The 11347-nt window shown below is 31.8% G+C and overlaps 1 protein-coding gene across 1 annotated transcript; it reads left to right on the forward strand.

Moving 5' to 3' along the window:
- The first annotated feature begins 4615 nt into the window (after positions 1–4615).
- On the forward strand, positions 4616–9040 carry LOC110729329 (purple acid phosphatase 22-like). The gene is made up of 5 exons (XM_021909062.1): positions 4616–4848; positions 6891–7182; positions 7456–8030; positions 8165–8247; positions 8557–9040. The coding sequence occupies exons 1-5, from the start codon at positions 4717–4719 to the stop codon at positions 8795–8797; spliced, it is 1323 nt and encodes a 440-aa protein (XP_021764754.1). The 5' UTR covers positions 4616–4716; the 3' UTR covers positions 8798–9040.
- The last annotated feature ends 2307 nt before the right edge of the window (positions 9041–11347 follow it).

Raw genomic sequence — 11347 nt, forward strand, 5'->3', positions numbered from 1 at the left:
ATTTTCTTCCTTTTTTTTTTTGTTTTTTTATTTTTTTTATTTTTTTTATTTTTTATTTTTTTTTTTGAATAATCAATTTTCTTCATATATAATTAATTGAAGTAGTTGGCAATCACACACTCGACCAAGCATATGTGATATTGTTGTTTTCTTCATCATGTGCTTAATTTTTTTATTTGTTTTTGGACATAAAGCACCTTAATAATGTACTTAAAAATATATGCAAATTGATTATTTCTTATAATTCTTGTCAGGAATCGCACATGAATCTCAGTACATGCTCTGCATAACTTGTAAATTGTAATGCATAGTTTTGCCAATATTGAATATGAAATTGAGAAGGACAGAAGAATACATAAATGAAATGATCAGATTTGATCTATAAATGTGTATATTATAAGAATGATACTGCCAAGATTGTATTTGTTATTTTTATTTCGTTATAATTAGGCCCTGCACCAAAATGACTAATTCTTGAGGGTCAGAAATATAGCACATGTAATCATGTATAGTACCCAAAAGTAAAAATAAAATTATTTTGTTAATATATGGAGTAACATTGTCTTGTATCTTTCATTTTGATGCAATATACGAAGTACTAGGTATACATAACCTTTATGAACTGATGCATTTCTTGATTCGTTTGGTCTTAGGTTTAAACAAGCTTCACTCATTTGTTTTCGCCTAAGGGTTCTAAATCTGATTTCAAGGCTTCACTCACCTTAATCTCGTGATTTAGGGTTTTTTTTTAGGATAGTTTGAATTAGTTTCACTCACTAATTAATCTAACCTCTCTTAAATCAGGTTTCACTCGCCTAATATAAGGGTTTTTATGTTTAACTTCACTCGTCAAACACAAAGAAAACTTGGAAAGAAACGTTCCAAATTAACAAGCAATAAAGTTTTAATAAACAAAACAAACTTGTATAATTCAAAGTTTACAACCTTTATTAGTCTACTCAAAACTAATCCTAAACCTAATCAAATTAGAAGACTAATCCTAATTGAATTAGAATCCCATTTGACCTAGAAAACCTAAGAAAACCGAAACTTGATCCCCAAGTTCCTAATTCGGATATGACTAAACTAACTAAGTTTAATTCAATTTAGATTAGGTTATTCAATCCTCCTAAAACTCCTAGACACGCCTAAAAACCAAAGTCAAGTCCTAATCCACTTAGGAACTTACTTTGCTAAAAACAAGTCCTAATTCAAATAGGAACTCTCTTTTGCTAAAGACAAGTCCTAATTCAAAAAGGAACTCACTAGACCAAAACAATTCCTAATCAAAATAGAAATCCTAACGCTTAAAACAAGAAAAACCCTTTCAAGTGAAAGGTAAAAACTTGTAAGCCAAAATCTAATCTAAGAAACATTAAAGAAACGGACCAAGAAAGGAAACCTTGAATGCTCCCGCATCATCAACTGGTTTATTATGAAGTAGTAGACAATTAAAAATTTAGAAAGAAAGGTTTTGATCATATCTTGCCTCGTTTAAAAAAATTGGAGTAAAATTAGATTAATCTTCTACAATTTTTAACCTCGCGCATCGGTGGATCTTGGGCCAATATAACGAATGGAAGGGGTTAAGATTTGAACCTCAAACATGCATCTAATTTAAAATAAGTACTCAACCACTAAAGCGTAATGCTTGATGTTTATTTTTGGTGATCTAGGTTTTAGTACTAAATATTCAAAAGAAAAAATAAAATTGTATTATTTGGGCTTGTGCCAATTCTTCCTTGCTGGAAATTTGGAATATCCATCCCTAATTAATCATTCTAGTGCAAGATCAATAGCAGAAACTTTGATGAACACAATTTTATTCTCTCACCCAAATAATGATGCAAACTAAACCATGCATAAACCTAAGGGTTCTTATAAAAATGGAAACCAAAAACAATATTTCTAGATTTTAGTCATTAGCTTTTAAAATAATCATAATTTTTTACGCTTGCCATAATATACTATGATCTTACATATCTTCAATTATCTATTACAAAAAAAATACTCCGTATTATTCGTGAAAGTTATCCAACAATATGTTACACAACATTTTTACATAAATATTTTGAGTATATACAATAAAACTATTATAAGTTTCCAACAATATGTTCTCTTTAATCAATTAATCAATCAATCAATCAAAACCTTAATCCCATAAGTGAGGTCGGCTACATGAACCAAATTTGATTGTTACGTGTAGTCATCGACATAAATTTTCGCCATACATCCCTAACAATCCAATACTTCATCCTTCATACACAACACTTTTTTTATATCTAACAAAAATGTTTTTTTTTTTTAAAAAAATAATAAAGTCATTGTCTATATCAGAATAGTAGCACAAAAAAAATTAATTATTACAATTATTAAAGAATGGAATAAGTATCATTTAAATACATATCATTGTAAAGAAAGAAATTTCAAAGAGACATTAAATATTGATTCTATATTATTCGGAAATTACATTATTCTTATATAAGCTTGCATATAGAGACATTATATATATTGGCCAAGAGACAATTCTTGTCCTGAATACACCGGCCAAATTGTCTAATTCTCTAAGCATCTTAATTTTATTTTCAAAATAATTACTCGTTGTAGATTTGGATAGATTTAAATTAAATGGTACTAGAATAGTAGTACAGTCATGATTGAGGGAGACAAGAATATATTTCAATGGAAAATGTAAGCGAAACGTGCAACTCAGATTAATATTTCAGGTGCTCAGTCTATATTTATGAATAAATAATAAATTAATAAAAGTATATAAATATGAACAGGAAATGACAATTTGGAGTTGGTAAGCATTATGCATGCCTAGTTTCATATGATAGGTATCTATACAATAATGTAATTTATCTATTTCCAGTAGATTTTGATGCATAAATTTGACTTTTTACATTACGGAGTATTCTTTACTCCATATGTACTAACTTTGACAACTGCATTTGTTCATCAAAATGTAAAAATAAATTTCATCGTTGTAATATCTGTATATTTAATATCAATAATTTAAAATAAAATTTATGTTTTCATAATTTTTTTATTGAAGTATTAAAGTAGTGATGCATTAGTAAACATTTTCAGTAATAAAAAGGATGTCTCTAATAGTCTAATTAGAAGCATATAATAATCATATACTGTATATTGAGACAATGGAAAATATATATATATAAGAATATGGATGGGAAGAACAATGTGGATGGAATGGAGTAAGAATATGTGAATAGCTAAAAAGTTTTATTGTATTTCGTCAAAGAGCTTGATTGATTAAAATTGTAACAATTACGAAGTATTACAAAAGTAGTTGTTTTTGTACATGTTGCATAACACTAAAAGGTAAAATATTAAGTTAAATCATAACATTGATTAAGCTGATAAATACGTGATTTTATCATATTAGAAATATACACTTTAATAATCCTAATTATGGGCGATTTATTTCTAATAATCCCAACTGTGGTTTATTTTTTAATAATCCCAACTATGCTATGCGTTTGCCTCTAATGGTCCTAATGACAGGTAACCTACTGAAAGAGGTTTTTTTTTTTTTTTTTTTTTTGAGTTTAATAGCCACGTGTCAACACATGATTGGTCCAAAATTATTAAAAATAAAACCTAAAAAAAAAACCCCAAACATTCTCAGCCACCTTTCCACACCGCGAAACCCAAACCCCACCCCTAAACTCGCCGGAAATTGGTCGGCCGCCCCCCTAACCACCGAAACTGGCAGGCTGGCCCTCTACAACCCCAACTGACCTAGCCCCGACCCCCAAAACCACCTACCTAGCCATCTCGATCCCAAAAACACCAAGTCCAACGAAACCACCCCCACCACGAAACCCTACCCCATTCATAAACTCGCCGGAAATTGGTCGGCCACCCCCTTAACAATCGAAATTGGTCGGTCGGTCCTCTACAACCCTGACTGACCGAGCCCCGACCCCCGTAACCACATACCCAGCCACCCCGATCCCAAAAACCACCACAAGTCCAACGAAACTAGGCTAGGTTTTTGGGATCGGGGTGGCTGGGTAGGTGGTTTAATTTTGGGGATCGGGGCTAGGTTAATTGGGGTTGTAGAAGGCCGGCCGGCTGGTTTCGTTGGTTAGGGGAGGTGGTCGGCCGGTTTCCAGCGAGGTTACGGGAAGAATTAGGGTTTCACGGTGGGGGAAGGTGGTAGTGGCTGGGAATTTTTAGGGTTTTTTTTTTTGTTCTTTTTTTTTTTAATGTTTTTATATTTTTTTTTAAATTTTGGACCAATCGGAATTTTGGACCAATCACGTGTTGACACGTGTCATGGTTACCTGTTATAACAAGTCGTTAACTTGGTGTTGACCGGTTGGGACCATTGGAGGGAAACGCATAACATACTTGGGATTATTAAAAATAAATCTTATTTGGGATTATTAGAAGTAAATCGTCCATAATTGAGATTATTAAAATATATTTTTCCTATCATATTTTCCGTAATATAATTAATACTTACAAATTAAAAATATTTATATGTAACCTTTAGGGATGCACAACTAGCAGATAACATTATCCATTTTTAATTGAATAACAATTATAAATACTAAATAATGCATACATTTAATATCTGAAAGACCTGGTACTAGTGCCATTATACTTTTCAGCTATATAAACATCAATTTCAATACTTAGCTAACCATTTTAGGAAAACACGAACAAAACAATAAGAAAATTAAAATGAGGAAAGCTACATTTCTTCTTATGATCTTCCTCCCTCAGTTGCTCTTCCAACTGCAAGCCCTTGCCTCTGATAATGGATGTGTTGCAACAACCTCAACTTCAAGCTCCTGCAACTCTCAACCTCAACAGGTTTCTCTCTCGCTCTCGCTCTCTCCTCTTTTTGTATTCTATATATACTCCCTCTGTCTTTAAGGTTCGATCTTCGTGTTTGGACATGATCTTACAAAAAAAGTCAAATCAAGTTGAACTTTCAAAAACGGAGAGAGTAATGTATACATTGATTTATCTAGCTAGCTTACTGAAACAAATTAAGTAGGATTTGACAAGCATTATAAAGTATATGCCTTTCTTTTTCTAGATGAACTTACACACTAGATTAATACGAAGTATAAACATGCATATTGCTTCTATTATTATTTAATGATCTTGTATATATATATGATTAATTTAATATTATTCACCATTGTTAGATAATTAATCATGATTTTCACTTTTTTGAATTGGTAACTATACTGAGATGCGTAGTTATGTGTTTATTAGTGTTAACCATGATCACGCATACTAATTAAGATGGTTGCAAAAAGATTAGTAGAATGAATAGTGGCCTTTTGTTTTTTTTTTTTTTTTTTTTTTTTTTTTAAAAAAAAATAAAAAAAATTATGTGCAGTGGAACTATATTATAAACATTAATTAACATTATTTATACTAATGTCATAGATGGGCAGCTCCTTTATATAATAACTGATAAAATTATTTATTTGTCCCTGCCTCTATGATACTTGAAAGATTGTTAATTTTCAGTTGATTCTTGATCCAAAGCATAACAGCCACATGTAGTATCATTACAACAACAAATTAATAAATAAAAGTTTCAAAATTTGTTGAATAATCATTTTGATTTGTTCAACACTAATATAGAGAGGCAATTAGCCAACTTAAAATTTAAAAATAAATGTTATATATACTTGGTAGTACTATTTAATTTGTTCGAACAAGCAATTAAGAAAATGTCCAATCGACTTTGATCATAACTAGCTCGATCTATTTTGTTTCGAAATAAGCTAGATCTTATTACACAATATGTCAAAGTAAAGATGTTATTGTAAAATTTGCAACCTTACCCTTATTATAACAAGAATATAAATAATACATGTATTGCTTAGAACATTATCGTTTTTTTTTTTATGAACTATAAATTACAAATAAGGAAGAGATATTCGAATGAACCTATAACATATATATCGCACATGTCTTTAGTCTTTGTCACTAGGCCAATATCTTATTGATGTAATGATTTATCAATGTAATTGATGTAATGATTGTTCATTAGAGTAATTATAGCTAGCTCAACGGCAACAGTCAAAGAAGTGATGAAGTTTTTGCCTACCTTACCTTGAAAGTGGACAAATTGAAAAAGTAAACTACAAGAATGATGGACAAAGCAATTGAAAAGCCAATTTGACCGTAATTAGTGGAGTTAGATTATATTATCAAAAACTAATTGTTTAATAAATGAAAGTGGACAATATATATAAACGAGCATTATGAATGAGTCTAATAAGCCAAAGGAATCTGTCGTAATAAAGGTCATAGAATTGCCAGTTGGTCATGCATTGCTGTATGAAGAGCCAACTATAAATGTCCAATCTCTCACAATCTCATTTTCACAACCTATTACATGTATAGATTGGTTTCACATGCACATACACCTAATGAATTGATAGGTTGAACCTACTTGGGATAAATTAGAATTTGATTTAAATAATAATAATAATTGATTGAAATCATATCTATTTTAATGTACTTTTTTATTGGAAAAAAATTAAATTCATGCTGAATAATTGGTTTAATAACTAAAATATAGAATTAAAAAAAAAAAAGTTTAACTGCCTTGGAAACTTTGGATTAGTTTTTACAATCGGTTTTATAAGCCTAGTGACATAGAATAAGGGTCTATATACAATAGGTCGCAATTTCAAATCTCCCCCTTTCCTAATTTGTTATTTGTAATTCTTTTATATTATGACTTATTCACACCCTAAAAAAATTATCCCCGTAAACATCAATGTGTATATGGAAGCAAATACATAATATATTAAATAATTAAAGCACTAGAATGCTATAATTTTGATGATAAGCCTAAAAGCTGGTGCATATGTATGAATATGTAGGTACATATCTCATTGGCAGGAAATGGGTATATGAGAATATCATGGATTACAACTTACAAAATGGCAACATCTGTGGTGGAATTTGGTACCAAGTCTGGAAGCTACAACGAATATATACTTGGTGACAACTTTAGCTACCATTATTATTCTTATGTCTCCGGCAAAATTCACTACGTTACTATTGGACCTTTGACGCCTAGCACCACCTATTACTACCGTGTTGGTGGTACCGGACCCGAATACTCCTTCCGTACTGCCCCCGCTGCCTTCCCCGCTGAATTTGTCCTCGTCGGTAAGTTTAAATTAAATAATTAATTGAGTACTATTTCATTGGTCATTGACACAAGCATAGGTGAGGCGAATTTATTATAACTTATTATAAGGTCAAAATGACTTTAATTTAAAGGAGTGACTTCTTACGTTAGTTGTAAGTAACGTTGTACAATAATTTACAAATAAGACGTTAACAATGTTACTATATGAATAATCATTGTTCACATACAAATAAAATTTATAAGAACTGGCTAAACAACTTATGTACTTGTGTTTTATTTTCTTGAAATAGGTGGAGTTGGACAAACACAATGGACCAAGGCAACACTAGACCGCATTAGCCAAAGATGCTATGATGCATTGGTAGTAGCCGGAGGCCTCTCATACGCTGACGGTCACCAGTCACTTTGGGACTCCTTTGGTCGATTAATCGAACCATACGCTAGCCAAAAGCCATGGATGGTCACATCTAGCAAATACGAAATTGAGGGTGTTTGCACTATCTCCAAAGGTCCTCAACCCTTTAAGGCCTTTAATGCAAGGTGGCTCATGCCTTACCATGAGAGTGGCTCATCCTCTAACCTTTACTACTCCTTTGATGTCGCCGGAGCTCACTTCATCATGCTTGGTTCGTATGCTGACTTTGATGCTAGCTCGGCTCAATACGAGTGGCTTAAGGCCGACTTGATTAACGTAGATAGGGCTAAGACTCCTTGGGTCATCGTTGTTGTTAACACACCATGGTACACTTCTAACGTCGCTTACAAGGGTGAAGGCGAGTCCATGAGGAAAGCCATGGAAAATCTTCTCTACTCTTTTAGAGTTGATGTGGTTTTTGCCTCTCGTGTCAATGCTTATGAACGTTTTGTAAGTAACCCTAATCTACATTATTCTTTATCTACTTTTTTTTACACTAACTCTATATTCAACTAATCATATATATTCAATTAATCAGATATATATGCTATGATAATAAACATGGTTGCATGTTTTGACAACAGGCTAGAATGTATGACAACAAGCCCGATCCTTGTGCGCCTGTCTACATCACCCTTGGAGATGCAGGCTTCAAACCAAACTTCGAGTATGTACAAGTGTACAACTTTCGTAATTCATTTAGTATTGACTTATTATTATGATGATCTAGGGGCATATTACATGTATATATGATATATATCATTGGCGTAGTTAGACATTGTTACTGAGAAGAGTTAAGAAGATAAGATCATCCAAATTCAAATAACAACTAAAATAAGTTCAAATAAAGTAGTTAAGATAACTTTAGATAAGATAAGATTATAGATTCAAATATGTTATAATCAGGCGAATAGAACACACCCTTAAATGTTTAATTTATTGCTAAGTTTCTAATCCAACACTACACACATTGTAGGTTTGAGCAATCCGCTCCATCGACCTCATTGCATAGAGAGCTAACATTCGGACACGGACGATTGAGAATATACGACAGCAAGAAGGCTCACTTCGCATGGTACCGAACCGAAGATGACTCTGATTATGGCAACCCTAGTGATGAAGTTTGGCTTAAAAGTCTAATGTCATCAGAAAATTGCGTGGAGAATTGTGCATGCAAAAAGTTCTCATGCGTCAAAACTCACCAAGATGAACTTTGATTGAGTTTTGTTCTGAAGTGAAATGTTTGATAAAATTGTTGTCTTTGGAATGCTTTGTGTAATAGTTTTTTGATTGATTTCATCACCCTTTTATTTTAGTTTTGTCAATGGCATCTTTTGTAATGGATTTGGAGATTTTTGGACTTTGTGTCCCTCAATCTGTTAACAAAGACATGAAGAATGCAATGTAACAAGATTGGCTTTTTGTTAACAAATATGGTTGTGCTTTCATTTCATATATGAGCTCATCGTGTTACATGAAGAAATAATATAATCTTTTATACTATGTATATATCACTTTTGTGTATCATTTTTGTTATTCAATTAGCTAGATTTGTTCAATTTATAAAGAATTGATATAATATACAAATTACAAAATATTTTTCATTCATCTAAAATTGTTGTAAAACTATCAAAAGGTTATCACTAGATCAATTAAATTCTATAACATTTAAAAGATTATAATTTGTGTTATTTTTGTTCGTTACTTGCAAATATAATAACCATACACTTGAAAATAATTATAAAAAAAATAAATAAATAAATAAAAATTAAATGTTTACTGCTTAGTATTGTACAAGCTAAGTATAATTCAAAAGGTCGTACACAAAATCTGCACCTCAAATTATTTACTGTAAGAAAGTTTTTCTAAAAAAAAAAAATATTCAAGAAAAAATATACTCTTTACTACGTGTATGTACTACATTTGGGCCCCAAACTAATTAGCCAATGCTTGTTATTCATGCTGGGTTCCACAGCCCATATGACTCAACATGGCCCGTGCTCAACAACTTTAATACGGTCTCATTTTCAGCGGAGATTTATTCTTGACGCCCAACTTGGTTGATGGCAAGTTGGCCACAGTGTCTCAACTTGGCTCATATTCTCGTGTTACTCCATACTTGTACAGTTGTAATTTCTCCAGTTTTTTTTTATTGCACTATAAAGGTTGGGCACAAGTTTTTAATGGTATATAAAAACTAAAAAATCAAGTGCTGAAAAGTAAGGGTATATTTAGTATTTGTAGTGTGAATACAAATATTTCTTTTTCTAAAGTAGAAATGTTGCAATATTTGTGATACTTCCTTAAAAGGCAAATGGTGTAATATTTAAAAAAAATAGAGGAAGTATATGTTTGAATAATGCTATGTTCAGTTCATCTTATTTACTTGTTTTAAATTATATCAGAAAAAATAAGTTCACTAGATCAAATAAGAAAAAGGAAATTTTGATTCTAATAATCTAACATTTGCCGATTTATTATTAATAATTCGACCTTTTGATAATTGCACAATAATTCAAGCTTCTTTATACCCCATTCTATTCTATTAGACCAAACCGATCACCAACCTATAACCCCAAGTCACTTTGCCACATATCGCGTTTTGATTCGTCCAAATAATTTTTTTTATTTATTTTTTTAAAAATTCATTTTTTTTTTTGTACTTTATTTAAAAAAAAAAAAAAAAGAAAATCGTTATTTTCCCTTAGCTTCCTTGACAAATTTGGGTGAAAGTGATAATAGAATGGCTTGATCATTATTTATACAAAATCTAAGATCATAAAATAGGAAACAATCTTCCTAAAAGATATATCACCATAACTATAAATCCTAAATATATATTCACTAAATAATATCTTTAACATAAATAAACCTAAATATATTATTCTCCTAATAAGTTCTATACGGAAAATATATCACACATATATTTTCCGATAATATTGATTTACTCATATCTCTAACATTCCTCCATTAAATCCGCCCACCCTCCCCTTCCCCTCCCTTTCCGGTCACCCTCCCATTCCTTCCAAAACCCACCTGAAAACCCCTGAAATCAGCAGTCCCCACACAAAAACCTCCATCCCGCAACCTAACACTCCACAAAACCCCCACCCCAGAACTGGTACACCCCGAAATCCCCCACCCATACCCCAAAACTTCTTGCCCTAACACTAACACCGCCCGAAACCCCCTCCCCTAGCACGACATCGCTTGAAACCCCCTCCCCTAACACCGGCACACCCCAAAACCCCCTCCCATAACAACTATATACAGTGGCGGAGCCAGAATTTTCATACCGGGGGGACAAATGAACATCGTATAACTTTTACAAAAATGTAGCAAAAAAAATTCTTGACATATAGATAGTTAAATAGTATCCAATATGTTTGCTCATACAATCCAAAAAAATGAAAAAAAAAAAAATCGAACACTTGTGTATGAGGAGAGTCATAGGTTTGTGGTTGGCAAGGTTTTTTGAGAAATAAAATAAATTCTTCTCACAATATTTCTTTGATTTGTGGAATAATCTATTAATTATGTTCACTCTTTTTTTTCTCGGATCATGGGGAAGAAGTTAAACATCATATATATCAATTCTTACTCCTCTAGTGATACTTATTTGTACTTGAACCACTATTTCCATATCACTTTTTTGAGTTGTGGGAAATTAAATGAAGAAAATCATTTTCTTAGGATACCATTCTTTTAGGGATTTGTTAAACGTCGCCCGCAAATCTCCACATAAAGCCCACAAATATTTTTACTTT

Source organism: Chenopodium quinoa, unplaced genomic scaffold (assembly GCF_001683475.1).
Source record: "Chenopodium quinoa cultivar QQ74 unplaced genomic scaffold, ASM168347v1, whole genome shotgun sequence".
NCBI classification, from domain to species: Eukaryota; Viridiplantae; Streptophyta; class Magnoliopsida; order Caryophyllales; family Amaranthaceae; genus Chenopodium; species Chenopodium quinoa.

Coding starts and splice junctions, on each gene's coding strand:
- LOC110729329 (XM_021909062.1), top strand. CDS start 4,717: ATGAGGAAAGCTACATTTCTTCTTATGATCTTCCTCCCTCAGTTGCTC. Junction 4,849..6,890: donor GCAACTCTCAACCTCAACAG/GTTTCTCTCTCG, acceptor ATGAATATGTAG/GTACATATCTCATTGGCAGG. Junction 8,031..8,164: donor TCAATGCTTATGAACGTTTT/GTAAGTAACCCT, acceptor TTTTGACAACAG/GCTAGAATGTATGACAACAA.